General features: G+C 41.7%; 1 protein-coding gene across 2 annotated transcripts in view; it reads left to right on the plus strand.

Moving 5' to 3' along the window:
* The window catches only part of SYNM (synemin), a 31,483-nt gene extending 15,809 nt beyond the window's left edge, over window positions 1-15,674 (plus strand). For both annotated transcript variants that reach the window (XM_077828873.1, XM_077828872.1), the window contains exons 3-4: window positions 6,485-6,558; window positions 7,153-15,674. In XM_077828873.1, the coding sequence (XP_077684999.1) occupies window positions 6,485-6,558; window positions 7,153-11,288 (4,210 nt within the window). In that variant the 3' untranslated portion in view covers window positions 11,289-15,674. The remainder of the gene's footprint in view (window positions 1-6,484; window positions 6,559-7,152) is intronic.
* Window positions 15,675-15,990: the final 316 nt, after the last annotated feature.

The following is a 15,990-nucleotide window of genomic DNA, read 5'->3' on the forward strand; positions in this document are numbered from 1 at the left end:
TTTTGTTGTCCATTGAGGTTGCTGTCTTAGCCTACAGAGACTTGTGAAATGTTCTTTAATAGCTTGTGATTCTCTGTGCCTCTGTTGGTCACCATCTCTGTCTTGCCAGGACCAGACTTCAGCATTTAAACTTACAACTTCCTGTTGAAAGAAACAGTGTTTGGTTGAGGTCAGAGATATGGGACTTCCAGTTTATCGAAAAGCAGTTCTGTCTTATCACTGTAAAGAAAGTTCCTTTAAAATCTCAGGAAGGGAAAAAATTACTTTTTGGATACTCCGTGTTTCACACAAACAAAACCACCACCCTTCACTGGGGATTTAATTCCCCCCACCCCAGTGGATGATCTTTCTTCACTCCACTGAAGAAGGAAGATAACTTGGTTCCACCAAACCAACTGTTGCATAAGACTGCTCTGGACTTCTGGTCTTCTGTTATTATTAAACCAGTTCCTGTAGTAATCCTCTGTACCTGTGATAACCAGGGTATGTGATGTCAGCTTCTTCTCATTCTCATCGAGGAAATCAGCTCCTATCCTTCATTTAGGTACATCAAGGTCCAAAGGCCCCTGTAAAGACCCATGCTTGTCATTCTGAGGTTTCTATTATGAAGTTTCAGTGATTGCTGTGAGACATTCTGTCCTGCGGCATCATGGATTAAGCACATGGTGTTTGGTTTACTTCCTTCTCCTTCGTCCCACACAGCCCAGAGTGTCAGTGTGTCTCCCACTCTGTATTTTTTTTGCTTTCTTTTACAACTCTTAGAGCTAGCATTCCTAAGTAAGGATGTGAGAGTATTTCCACTGGAGATAGTCATGGCCACTCCTGAATTGGCTGGCCAAAAGGGTCATGTTGCAAGGAACTCCCTTCCCCAGGAACCAAACATACTTCCTTCCTAATGTTGCCAATCCTTCCTGCTTTTATGAATGGGACCAGTTCTGGAAATAGCAGCGGCCATTCCCATTCTTTACCTGTAAAGGCTGAAATAAATATTTTTCTAGTGTTGCACCACATGGTTCCGTGCTGCTGAGATCCTACAAAAGCCAAAATAGATTAGACTGTGTAATAGTCTCCAAAGGGAAGTGGTGGAAGACACATTGCTTGATACTTAAAAGTAGATTGAACAAAATATTGGAAGACCGACTGTTGGGAACCATCTTGCACTGGGCAGTGGAGCATTGTTGCAGCATCATCTTGCTTGGATCCTCATCAGGTGCCCCGTGTCTCAGTTTCACTTCACAGTCTCCCTCTGGTTGGTAGGATTGTTTGGTGACTCAGGAGTTTTGAGCCTTCAGCCAAAGGAAAAGTCCTCCGCTTCCAGGGCAAATGGAAGGACAACTAAATAGTGAACAAGCCTTTTGCCATCATGGGTCATAGCCCTCTGCCTAGGGTCTGCATTATCACATGGCCCCCTTCAGTTGCCTGGAGCTCCTTCTCCCCTTACAATGGGGGCTGACCAGTCTCTACTTCAGGGCTCTGTAGCCCTTCTGCCCTCCACCAGCTTTGTTCCTGGATGACAGCCTGTCACCGCCATTTCCAGGTCTCACCCAGTCCTCTCTCTGTTCCAGGCTCAGAGACCCAATATACTGAAGCAGCTACTTGCTACCAAGTCCAGTCTACCCTGCTTCTTCGTTTCCAGGGCCACTTCCTACTTCAGCCAGACCGCCTTCCTGGTCCCATCTTAGGAGCCCTCCACCAACCTCTTCCAGATTCATTCCCTGGTTCCCCCTCTGCAAGGAACCACTGCCAGTTATTTATGTTACCACCAAACGTGTTGCTCCTGCCAGCTCCCTCGTTTACCGAGAGTGTTCTGCCTCCTATATATCCAAGCAGGCCTGGCAAGCACTCAGTCACCTGCTCTTCTTCACATGATCCCTGTCCTCCAATCCCATGATTTAGGAGGAAAACCAGGCTAAGTGGAACTAAGCCTGAACTCTCTTTAAAGGGCTTACTCAACCTGTGACAGGCCCGGTGTATGTCAGTGGTTCTCAACCATTTCCAGATAATCACCCCTTGTTATAACAGAAAAATGTCCCCATTCCCCACAGCCTGGGAGTTTCAGGACCCCCTCCCATCTAGCACTGAAGAAAGGGAGAGTGGCCAGGACCTCCTGGACCTGATTGCAACCCACTCCTCTCTGGGGTTCTTGATCCCCTAGTTGAGACCCCTTGGAAGAAATGACCGAAGAGGTCTTTTTTGTACATGACTGATTTTTGTGGTAAGACTTGTGCTGCAGATCATCACAAATTGTGCACATCTTATTATTTTCGGTACCTTCTCCCTCCTGTCCCACCCCACTTGTGTGTCTCATCCACCTGTTCGCTCTTGTCTTTTAGACTGTAAGATCCTTGGGGCAGAGCCTGTCATGTTCTTTGTGCTTTTACAGCCCCGAGCACAGAGGTGGGCAAACTATGGCCCGCGGGCCTCGTCTGGCCCACAGAACCCTCCTGCTTGGCCCCTGAGCTCCTGGCCTAGGAGGCTAGTCCTCTGCTGTTCCCCTTCCCCCACAGCCTCAGCTCACTGTGCCACCGGCACAATGCTCTGGGCAGTAGCAGAGTTGCGGCCTGACCCGATACTCTGTGCTGCGCGGGTGGCGTGGCTGGCTCCATCGACTGCCTGTCCCGGCACTCTAGGCAGTGCAGTAAGGAGGCAGGGAGCGGGGGGGATGGATAGAGGGCAGGGGAGTTCAGGGTGGTGATCAGGGTCCGGGGGTGTGGGTTGGGTCGGTCAGAGGGCGGGGAACGGGGGTTGAATGGGAGCAGGGGTCCCGGGGGGGGGCAGTCAGGAAGGAGGGGGGGTTAGATGGTGCAGGGGTTCTGGGGGCTGTCAGAAGACAAGGAGAAGGGGTGGTTGGAAGGGGCAGGGGTCCTAGGGGGGCAGTCAGGAATGAGAAGAAGGGTTGGATGGGGCAGGGGGTCCAGGGGCGGTCAGGGAGCGGGTGGATGGGGCAGGAGTCCCGGGGGGCCGTCAGGGGACGGGGGGGTTGGATGGGGCAGGAGTCCTGGGGAGGCCGTCAGGGGTCGAGAAGCAGGGAGGCTCGGATAGGGGACAGGGACCTGGCTACTCCTGGCTGTTCGGGGAGGCACAGCCTCCCCTAACCGGTCCTCCATACCATTTCGGAAACCCGATGTGGCCCTCAGGCCAAAAAGTTTGCCTGCCCAAGCACAATGGAATCCCAACCTGGTTAGCCTCTCGGTGCTAACACACAATAAATGTTAAATACTGACATAATAACCAGGGGGATGAGTTGAAGATTCAGTATTAATTTCCTGACTCTTTTGGTAATAATTTTTCTTAGGCATACTGTTATGTTAGTGGAGTGGGTTTCTGCATTCAGGGTGTGACTTCAAGGAAGTATCTGCACAATTACTTTATAAGGGAGGATTTCTTGGAGGAGCATTTTTCATTGTTTGTATTATGGTAGTACATAGAGGTCCCAGCTGAGATTAGGAGCCCAACCTTCTAGGAACTGTACAAACACATAGTAAGAGATGGTCTTTGTCCCAAACAGCTTACCGTCTAAATAGATAAGAGGAACAAAGGGTAGGGAGAGGAAACTGAAGAATCGAGAGGTGAAGTTACTTGTTTGAGATTACACAGCAGATTGTTGGCAGAGCCAGGAATAGAAGCCAGAGTTCCTGATTCTCAGGCTTGTGCTGTATCCACTAGACTATGCTGTTCCTTACTAATTTACTATCTTAAAGTGTAAAAATGATTTTAATATTTGCATTGCATTAAAGTCAGTGAAAATCTATCATGAGCCAAGTCCCATAGAAATACTGAGTCACAGTCCAGTTTTGCTGGGGTTTTTCTCTTTGTTTTCCCATAATAGCATGTTGTCAATAATAATGTTTTCAGATCCAGCTTGTCTCTGTGTGCTGTTGCCATTTGCCATATACAGTGTACTTCTTGGAACTTATTTTTAGTGACTTCATACGTTGCTCCAGCAACTGAACAACTGTTGTTTTAACAGCAGCCAAAAATCCCTAGTCATACTATCCACATTCTTAATTTCCATCGTCACAATTGCTACTTTCAGTGCCTGCACGGTCAGATCTTTCAGACTTTTCTGTAGCATTGGCAGCACCATCCATAGTGCCTATGAGGAGCAATTTTCTTTGCACTTACAGGCTAGAAGAGATCAGATTAGGAAAAACTAGTCACGACCTTTCCCCTAGTGTAAACGCAGGGTAACACCTTTCATTTTGATTTAACTTGTTGAGCTTGACCTGGGCCTCCTCTCTAGAGCTGAATTTGACTAGTTTAAGTATGTTAACCTGTGTCTACACTTGGGAGAAGTTTGTGGTTAGCAACCACATGTTAACAAACCCTGACCTAACCTTGCCCTTTTCTTAATCTGTACAAATACATGGATGCAAAGAAAACCTTACAAAGGGAACTGTCAACTGATGTAGTGTTGTCCTCCTGAATGTGCAGAAAGGCAGAGGTGTAAAATGTCCCATTCATCTCAGGTAGTTAAGTCTGAAACCTAAAGATGATATTTTAAATGTAAAAATTATCTATTTCACTGCTGATTATTTTAGCAGAAACAGCCAGCTAATGTGTTTATGAAACTTTCTTCCACTCCCTCCAGGAGTTCAGAGCCTCGGCTATCAAGAACTTCCAGCTTCAGCCCAACAACTTCTATGATGTAGTTACAGCTTATCAGTGCAAAACATTTGGCATTTCCAAAATGGAATGAAGGGGCAGTATAACATAATATTTAATCCTGCCTTGAGTGCAGGGGACTGGACTAGATGACCTCTCGAGGTCCCTTCCAGTACTGTGATGCTCTGAACATGAATAAAACAGAATATCAGAAACAGAAGGGTTACTGTACTGTGATTACATTGTTCAATTTGATATTTAAATAAAGCTACCACAGAATTTCAAGTCTGCTGCACAAGAGTCCTGCAGAGTTTAGGTCTAACTTTTGGGGAGGCATATAATTGGGGGAAACGGGCATCAGTTAATAAAGAACAGAAAGAGGAACTTATTTCACAGCAGTATAGGAGTCTGTTGGCAGTGCAGGGGAAGAAACTGCAGCCTTGGAATGACAGAGGAAAAATCTGCACATAGATGGTTGTAGGATTTACTCGAAATTTTCCTGTCCATATTTATTTGGCCTCCATTTCTAAAAATTCTAGTAGCACACAAGATGGAGCCTTACTGCATGCATTTTGTAGATGATACATTGGCAGATAGAGAAGTTTTCTGGTTTTTTTTTTTCATCTGCAATTTCTATGCTGATTCTAGAGGGTACCTTTAGGGCCCTGTGAGCATCTTTCCTTAGAAAAAAAATGTGATGATGAAATGTGTGTAACTCAGCATTCCTAAGGGAAGATAATTGCTCCTTAAAAACGTATTGAATCTCAGCTCTGTTAATTTCAATGGGACTTGTTCCCTAGGGCATGTTTGCCTCAGGGTAGCACAACATGCAGGGACAGGATGAGTTTGTGCCTGATTGTCAGACTGCCAGTCAGAATGAGCAAAATATTGGGATGAGCAGTGGCCAGTGTGTCTCTATATGGTGCGTACTAGGTGCACTATACAGTATAGACCCAGGCATGGTGGCCAGGTGAAAAAGTTCTATGCTCTTCTTCTCTAAGACAATGTTTTAAGTTCAATCTAGTATTCTCAAGGAAGCCAGCTGAAGGCTTGGTCCCTAAGGACAGCTGTGTTTGTCACTAAGATAGGGGATGTGGTTTGGCAGACTGCAGTGTACTGGTGTCCTGAGGATAGGCAGCAAGTGAAAGTGATGGATGCAGATGTTCAACAACAGATAGTTGTGACTTTTTCCCCTGTTTTTTTGCTTCTGGCATAACCCCTTTATTGAGAAGCCAAACAAAATGTGTATTCTGTCTGTTTCTGGTAAATGACTGTTGAGCTAACACACATAGCTGGGCTGCGGAGCCTTAACAGGGATAAAGTTTACAGCAGCCCTGGTTTCTTAAAACCATGCAGGTTATTTTAGACATGGGGGAGGGACTGCCAAAAAGAGCGAGAAGAGAACGCTGAGAAATGGAGAGGAAAGATGAATCAGCCTAAAAATCTAGCAAGATAACTATTGCCATAAAAAGAAAAGGAGTACTTGCAGCACCTTAGAGACTAACAAATTTATTTGAACCAAGGTGCCACAAGTACTCCTTTTCTTTTTGCGAATACAGACTAACACGGCTGCTACTCTGAAATATTGCCATAAAGTAGTTACCCAAACCGTTTTTGCAAAATATATTGTGCTGATTTCAGCCTGATGATTTTACTTCATTATCTGTGCATTACTGAGAATAATTACCTTCTCTAGTTTATTTAGAGCTCTGTTTTCCTTAGCATCGGTCACTATGTTTGAAAGTGGAAGTAATACTCTTTTTTCTCCTGTTCATTTGTGATGGTGCTTTGCCACCAAACTTCTAAAGTATATTATAACTATTCTTTCTCTTCATTTTAATCAAATGTATTTGTGTGTGTGTGTGTGTGTGTGTTACAGAACTTTACTAGAAGGGGAGAGCAGCCAATGGATGATTACGTGGATTGATCAGCAGGGGAGAAAAATACCACAAGGTAAAAAAGCGAACATTACACTTAGACATCTAAATGTAGGTTTTAGTCATTGTTTAATATTTTTTTTCCAATGAGTCAGTGTCAATTTCTTGTAGTATATTTTTAGCTGTGTAAAGCAAAAAATGAACTCTGTGAGCGGTTACTGAGAATCAGCTCTCCTGGGAACTGCAGCAGGGAAAGGAGCAGAACATGGGGCCACCGGGGGGGCCCCACGCCAGCAGCTGCTCCGGGGTGGCTGTACCGCCCCCAGCCCTGTCCTCTGGTGGGGCTGCTGTACAGACGGAGGAGACCCTGTGTGGAAGGGTAGGGGGCGGTACAGCTGCGCCAGAGGAGCTGCCGGCTGTTGTGCTCCGCCTGTGTCTTTCAGATACGCCTTACCAGCTATAAATATCTTGCTGGTACAGCGTACCAAACCGTACCCACCCTACTTGCACTGCTGCAGGTATGCTTAAAAGTGAATTGACATTATTTCTTCATAAATATTTTAACATTACGTTAGATTATTGCCTGCCGCTGTTATTGTACATGGGTTATTTTTATATTTTACATACAAGACGGTATTTTAATTTTTGCTTATCTACACTCTTCTTGCAGGTGTCAGAAATACATCTTATGACTACCCTAATAGTTACTCAGCATACCGAGAAGAAAAGAAAAAGAAAAGCTTTCCGATTATCAAGAGTGCTGACACTAGACATAAAACACCAGTAACGAATATTCGCAGCTCTGCACTTTATTCAACTCAGACAAGGCGTGGTGGACCACGGACAACTGATAGTGGAAAAGTTTTAAGAAAAGATATTCTTAATTCAGAATATCATCCATCAACCACTATTGAAAAGGATGCCACTTATGAAAGAATTATGAAGGACCATAGAGAGTTCAAAACCTTTACTCCTACATACGGTCTTTGGGGAGACACTAAAATTCAGCGAAAAACGTTTCCTGAAAGAAAGAGAACAGAAGCCACAACTACTTCGGCAGTTTCTTTTTCAAAAGAATTGACAAGTGTTCAAAGTTCAAACAAGGACCACAAAGTTGACACAAGGTCAGGTGTTTCTGAAAGTACAAGAACAAAACCAGATAATTTTACTAAATTTCCATCTTACGAGCTGAATTCCAATTTTAAACAAACCAAATCCGAACAAGCCCTAGATGACACTCGTACTATATTGAAAGAAAAAGCAAAAGGAGACAAACCAGTTAAAGAGGGGGAAAATGGCTTGTTAGAAGAAAAAAATAAGCAACCAATCAACGAGGAAAGAATTATTGTCCTGGAGAAAAAGGAAATGGATGATAAACCCACTACGGCAGAAAGAAGTGTTAATTTTGGAAAGGCTGAGGTTAAACCAGAGCAGAAAACACACATAATGGAAGACATGATTATTAATGATAACAAAAAGATTTTTTCAGGAGTCAGGAGTAAGGAAGATAGCACTGCCAAAGAGGAAAAAAATGTTACATGGGAAGAACAAACTAGAGTACATAAATCAGCCAGAGAGGGAGAATTTTTTCTCCCTGATGCAAAGATTAAAGAAGATGAATTAACCAAAAGGAATACAAATGTGTTCTTGGAATCAATAAGCAAGGAGGCTGTTGAGATTCCCATCAGTGTTGAAATGTATACTCCAGACAAAATATTGCAGAACAGTAACACGGAAATAACATTTCAAGGCTTTAAAACATCTGTAGGAAGAGAGACAGATGAACGGACAATTAAACCTGTTGAAATTCTCAATGTGAATGTTTCGGAAAAAGAACCCAATTTGGAAGATGAACATGGAATTAGTGACAAAAGTAGCCCTAGAATGGGTACTTTGTCAACCGAAAACATAGCAGAAACTATTGTCGCTGATATTCTTAAAAGTTTTGTTCAGTCTTCTGGTTCAGAAACAACTCCACATACAAAAGTAAACTACCTTGAAAAGAAAAAATATGATGATGAGAAAGAGATGACTGAAATCACAGTACAGTCTCAAGTTCAAGAAGAAATATCGATTTCTGATGAAGTTGATCTTGGAAGTCTATTAAACAAGGAGAGCAAAGTGGTTCTGGAAGACGCTAAGGGAATTCCATCCACAGATGTGATAGAAGATCTAATAAATGTTGGCCTGAAAGGAAGGGACCATATAGGCAAAGTGTCTGTGAATGTTGAGATTGTTGAGGAGCCACTAGAATCTGCAACTGATGAAAGGAGTGAATTTTCAGCACCATTTGAAGTAGAGGAAGTAGAGGATACCTCACCCAGCATGGAGCAGCATTATGGCGATGAGGGGGAGCAGACCATCACAGCTACAGCTGAAGATTTTAAAAAGAAAAAACAATCCAGTGAGATCCTCACCCATGTGGAAGAAGTAACCGAGGCAGACGACTCAGTTGATGAACAAAGATATTTTGTATCTACTCCAGATGATTACCCTTTGGCTCATGGAAAAGATGAGGACTCAGTGTATGGGCAAATTCACATAGAAGAAGAATCGACTATTAAATATTCTTGGCAAGATGAATTTTTGCAGGGCACACAAAGAAGAAAAGATGATAGCATGAGCTCACCAGAACAAACGTATCAGGTTGTGGGAGAGGAAGCAAGTGCCTATGTTTTAAATGAGGAACATCCAAAAGGTGAAGCATCACATGCAGAATCCATTGTTATTGAGAGAGAGATTAAAATACCACATGAATTTCAGGCCTCAATAAAGGGGCTTTTATTGAAGGAAACCAGGGACCCTAAACAACAGTTGAAAGAGGCATTGGAACAACTGGAGGGGAGTCTTCCAGAAAGCGTGAAAGAGGAACTAGCTGCATTAACGAAAGAAAATCATGCTGACTCCAGTAGCCTGGCAGTTGATATCAAAAAAGTTGAGCAAACTAACGAAGATGGTTTAGTGACGATGGTGGCTGAAGTCAGTCTGTCCCAGACCCTTGACACTGATCAGTTTGATATTGCACAGCTTGGTGGAGTCATCACAAGTGAGATTGAGAAGGTGTCACTGAAGTCCCCAAAACAAGAGGGCTTTGATGAACGTAATGACCCAGATTTGGAAAGATGGACTCATGGTAAAAGTAGTATAGAAACAGACATTTCTCCATCCAGTAATAAATCCACTCCTTGGGCTAGCCAAGGGGTTTACAGCTCATCCAGTGTAAGAAGTAATGATGGCATGGAATATCATTCCACTGAACAAGTTATTCATGAAGGTCCAGTTTCAGAAGCTGTAGAATTTGGTAATGCAGAAGAAGTCTCTCAGTCACAGATATCGACTGATATTAACAAATCTTTAAGGCATATTAGAATAGGTCCAACAGAAATTCGGAGAACTGAGCAGGTCATATACGAAGGGCCCATTTCTGAAACTCTGGAACTTGGTGGTAGGGGAGACCTTGTTCCGACAGAAGGCTCATTGGATATTGGTAGGTCTGTGAAGCTTTTTAAAATGGGTCCTAAGGAAATTCAAACCACTGAAGAAATCATTTATAAAGGGCCTGTAGACGTAGATGAACCTGAAAACCTTGCTCAGCCACAGGTTCCAGCTGATGTTAATAGGTCCATGAGGCATATCACAGTAGGTTCACCGCAAATTACTGAAGATCTCATTTTCAAAGGGCCCACTTCAGATTCTTCAGAGCTCAATATCTCAGGGGATCTCTCTCCTACAGAAGGATCAACGGATACCAACAAATCAGTAAGGCACATTAGATTAAGTCCAAAAGAAATTCATACAGAACAAGTAATATTTGAAGGGCCCATTTCTGGAAATGTGGAGCTCAGTGGCACAGGAGAGCTTTCTCAGACAGGAAGTTCAATAAGGCACATTAAATTAGGACAAAAAGAGATTCATTCCGCTGAGAAAATCACATACGAAGGGCCTCTTTCTGAAACAGCAGAACTTGGCAGTACAGGAGACAGTTCTCACGTGGAGCATAGATCAGATACTAATGCATCTATCAGGCATATTAAATTAGGTCCCAAAGAATTTATGACAACTGAGCAAATCATCTACAAGGGTCCTATTTCTGAACATCTGGAGTTCAGTGAATCGGGAGACCATTTTCATTCAGAAGGGTCAATAAAGCACATTACATTAGGTCAAAAGGAAATTAAAACTACTGAACAAGTCATATATCAAGGCTCCATTTCTGAATCTCCAGAGATCAGTAGTGCAGGAGGAAGCCTTTCGGAGAGTGAAGGAAACTCAGATATCAATAGATCCATCAGGCTCATTAAATTGAGTCCCACAGAAACTCATACAGAGCAAATCATCTTCAAAGGACCCATTTCTGAAACAATGGGCAATCATTTTCAGACAGAAGGGTCATCAGAGAGCAGCCAACCTATAAGGCATATTAAATTAGGACCCCAGGAAACATCTTTTACTTTTCAAATGGATGTAACTAATGTGGCGGGAGTGCCTGTGGTGGAAGGGAGAACACAAGCAGCTACAGTCACTGTATCAAATAGGAAGGAGCCTGATGTCAGAGAGTCACAGGTTGTGGTTGAAAGTGACCAGAAAGACACTGACGGTGAAAGTACCAAAGAAGCAAGTGTTTTTCCTGTTGCTTCCCAGGCTCATGGTGAACAAGTAACAGAGAAGTCAGCATTTGAAAAAAGTGTACAACTGCAAAGACTTGTAGACCAAAGGTCAATGATTTCTGATGAAAAGAAAATTGCACTTGTGTATCTAGACAAAGAAGAAGAGGGGGAAGAAGATAATGATGGAGACTGGTTCTGAAAGGACGTTTTAATATAACCTTGCCTATCAGCTTGTTCATCACAGAGATTTTTGACTGCCGTCTTTTTAAAAGGAACTGTCCCACTACTACACCAACATTGGACTGACACATTTTAAATCCAAGCCTCAATATATCCACCATCCTTTCCCCTAATTTGTGAAAGTTCTTTAAGGGAGGGCTCCCTCTATTGCAAATTCTTTTTTCACTGACCTGTTTCCAGTTTCTTCAAGTTTCTTCAGTCTCCAAGACAGGAAGTTTTTCTGGAGATTTTTCAGGATCTTTTTTTTTTTTTAAAATTTTTATATTGAGCTAATCCACAAGTGAGAGTCTGAACTGGATTTTTCTATCAACTTTTGAACACTGTGTTGTACTGGGATACTTAAAGAATTCAGCACTTCTGTTTAGATTTCAAAGTATTAATCACAGGCAAAATGAGTCACAATAACTCTATTGGAAGAGTATTAGAATCGGGCATACAGGCAATTGATTTTTAAGTTCCATTTTTATGTGCTCATGTACAATAGTAAAATCTTAGGAAAAATTAAACCATTACAACTATGAAGTAAAACTCTTTCTAAGCAAACCATGCATAGCAAAAATTTATGGTAACCTTTGTCACCTTTATAGTTAGAACCAGACACAATAAAGCAAAGCAGTAAGACTACATCAGTCATATTGTTTTCAGGAAAATGTTTGGTTTGCCTTTACAAAGCATAATATTTTTAGAGAGAATCAGTAGGCAAATGGATAAAAACCATAGGCTAAATCCTAGTTACAATGAAATCAGTGGTAAAATCCCTCCAACTTCAATGACTCTACATCGTGATATGTGGAATGACTAGTCTCAGTATATAGTACTGTTCTGATGTTAGGTATTGCAAGTACCTAAGGAGAGTGGGATGGCATATACCATACGGTATAATGCCTACGCACAATGGGATTAGCTCAAGTGTGGTTCTTCTCTGACAAGTGACTGAAAAAATGGCATTTTTTTTTCTAACTGTATATTCAACCTAGGACCTGAAAGTCACTCGTCACGGTTCTTTCTGACTTCTTATCACCAGTAATAGATTTTCTTGGGCCACACTCTGCCTTCAGTTACAGCACTTGAAATGCCATTGATTTTACTGGGTTTGCTCAAGTGTGTAACTGAGGAGCATATTTCAGTCCTGCAAGTAGAAGTGAGTTAATTATTTGGGAGCTCAATCAAGAATAGAATCCAGCTCTTTCTCTGGTAGTTGTACTACCTCTGCAGTGCTAACAGGAGCAAAAAGAGTAACAAAAATTTATTGTTGACACTCAAATAAGAAGATCTGACTCTGGGTTTGCCTACTCAGCAAAAGCTGGGCAAGGGCTAACCTTGAGCTAGCTTGAATCCCGCTAGCCTGTTAACATAACAGTAATGAAGACCGTGCAGCGTGGGCTTCAGTGCGGACTCGCAAGCTGAGTACCTACCCAGGGTCTCTGCCGAACTTGTAGTACCTGAGCTGAAGCCCGTGCTGCACTCTCTTGGCTGCTGTTGTTACCTGTGCTAGCTGGATTTAAGCTAGCTCGGTAGGCTAGACCACGCACAGCTTTTGTTGTAGACACACCTCTGAATATACACAGAGAGTCAGATATACTGTACAGAGTAAGAAGCTGCCATTTTTATACAGACATGCTCTGAAAGTAGAACCACACGTTCAACCCAGACAGCCCTATTGTGCCAGACTATTACCCTTTAACCTTGAATTCCTTTCTTGTGGTTTGGTTTTGGTCACAAACGCAATGTTACTTAAACATAGTTTGTGTGCGTTTAACGCAAATTACAATCCAACTAAATTATTTTATTGTGGTGTGGCCTTCATTAACTTCTCAGTTTCTTTCGTATCAGTAGAAGTTAGATTTTTTTTATAAAAACTGACTACTACTTTGCAGTATTGACTTAAATGTGAAGTGGGGATAGATGACATATAGTTTAACATCTTAACCTATTTTTCATATGAGACAAACTAGTGTATTAGGATCTGCCTTCATTACCAAGATTGAGACTCTACCAGGTATCTTCAAGTAGTTATCAGCATTTCAAGGTTTAAATATAGGGCTTTGTCTGCACTGCAAAATTTTGTATCTGTTTTCCAGCACTGATGCGGTTACAATGGTGTAAATGCAGTGTCTTCAGCACTGTGTGTTCTGAGATTGTTCTCTGAGCTGGAAGAGAGGGAGCAGTGGCCCTAGTGCTGGAAACAAATACAATGTCGAGCAGTGCAGACGCATCCAAGGTGTGCATGCCACATTTATTTTATCTTCTTAATCACATAACAGATATATTTGTCAGAATTATTCATATATGCTTCTGTAAAACATACTTTTGCTACCATTGACAGATGAGGGGCTCATGAATGATTACAGCTCAAAGAAGAGCTTAAAATTCCATTGCCTTAGTCTATCCTCTCTGGAACGGGGTTTTAAAAAAAAATCTAAAAAAAAAAAATGCATTTTTAGATTTTAAAAAATTCCTATATGGGAGTTAGGCAAAAATTTTCAAACATGGTTGCTCAGTTAGACATGTAATTTCATATTTTGGTAGAATTTTATTAAAATATTTACTTAAACATAATTTAGGTATCTAATTTTAGGCACACAGGTTTGAAAAGTATCAGCTTTAATTTTCTGCATATTTGGTTTGAAGTTGAAACTTAAAAAAAAGCTCTCTTAAAATAGACATAAGGATAGCTGCAGAATATGTATTCTCCTGCCACAAATGAGAGGGCCAATAATATTAACCCGATTTATTGATGCCTCATGGAAACCTTTGAGACCTATTTTCTTTAGAAACAATTCTACTGACGCTAGATTGTATTTATCTTCCATTGTTCAGAGAATTAGGACATCAGGTGAAGGACAAACCGGCAAGGAGTAAATGAATTATAAGTTCCTGTTTTATACAGATGTCCATAGTACTGAAGGAGAAGAAAAAAGAGACCATATCAGTATTGTTTCTAAATAAAATGTTTGCAAGGAGGCACCAGCTGCTCTTTAAAATGTCCTTTAACAGCACTGACCTACTACATCTGATAAGTTATACTGAAATGTATTTATGTTGTTGGTTGCTTTAGTTGTTTGGAGAGGAAAAGGTTTGTTCCATAAATGTAAGTGCTTTAATTCTAGATTGAATCAGAATTTTAATCTGCTGCTTGAAGAGTTTAGGTTTGTCACAATGAATTGGAAAAGCACAGTAACATAAAGTCATTCCAATGGATGAGTCCCCTCAAGCCATGAAAACTAGGAGGTTTAATGAAAGAAGGATATAAGCCTTGAAGAAGACTGTGTAAGCAGCATATTGTCCATTTGAATCCCATTAACACGAGCCTTATGTCATCACCTTCAGTGTTACTGAAAACTGGGAAAGAGCCACAGATCTATTTTATTTTTTGCATGACAACCACCTTTGGGTAACGACTCTTTCAGGAAACAAAGAGGTAGTGACTTGGGCCCTGTTGTTGCAATTTGATCTGTGCAGATTCCACCTCCATCTGGATGTGTTAGCACAGTGGTTTTCAGCCTGTGGTCTATGGACCCCTGGAGGGCTGCAGACTGTCTAAGAGGTCCATGAAAAGGTGTTATCATAGAACAGCAGTTTTTAACCTGGGGTCTGCAGACTATGTCAAAGATTTCCAAAGGGATCCGCACCGCCATTCAAAATTTTTCAGTTGTGAACCCCTAAAAAAAGTTGAGAACCGCGATGGTAACAGAATCCAGGCCTTAGTTGACATGCTTCTATTCCTAGCCAGAGCAAATATAACCTACTCCTCTGAGGTTTTCTTTTTGTTTTGTTTTTTTTAAAATACTGACACATGCCCTATTTAACAGCTTTGTGTGTAATTACTTTATTGATAGCATGGAGCTGGCAGGATTGATAACATGGCCTCAATCAGCACACAGTGTTGAAGCTTACTCATAGAAACTTTGCCATTTTTTTTCACTAAATACAAATAAGGTAATTGCTGCATTTGAATTTAACAAATAGAATTTTGTTAAAATTTAACTACTAGTTTTATTCAGTAGGAGTTTGTATCTATATGCTTGAGGTAGTTTACCTCAGAAGTGGGGGACTATATTAATCTTTAAACATGTGCACTTTTGGATTTGAAAGCAAATAAAATGGGAGTATACACGTGTAAGAAGAGAGATATATGAGAGAGCTACAGCTCTGTACAGATTGATGTTTTCTATAGCAGGTGTTTAAAAGACTGTAGACATGTTGAAGCAGGGTTTGTTGATGTCAGCTATGAGACTTTGCAGGCAGCTTGTGGTATGGTCATTTACGATGCAGTCTGCGTTGCTGTTGTGGTTTCATGATTTTTGCACTTTTTTCACATTCAGTATTAAACAATGAAAAAGAATATGTATATGCTTCTTTCTCCTCCTTCCCCCCTGGTTGGTATTGATAAGTCCCCATTAGCAAAGGAAAAAGAAATCAAAGTTTTCATGTCTCATGCTTTGAGGTCTCTTTGTACGTTCAGATCCATGAGCCCCTTTCAGTTCAAAGAACACATGCTTTCATTCCAGAGTATGAAGTGCCTGTGTCATTATGGTGGCAGGGACGGAGTAAAAACATAGCAACCAGTTATTCCTGGACTCATCTAACCAGCATGATTGGAGTGGCTGAGGTGCCTTCTTAGCAGCTGGCTGCAGAAGGTGCAGGGCATTTATAAACCC

The sequence above is a fragment of the Eretmochelys imbricata genome, chromosome 10 (genome assembly GCF_965152235.1).
Source record: "Eretmochelys imbricata isolate rEreImb1 chromosome 10, rEreImb1.hap1, whole genome shotgun sequence".
NCBI classification, from domain to species: Eukaryota; Metazoa; Chordata; order Testudines; family Cheloniidae; genus Eretmochelys; species Eretmochelys imbricata.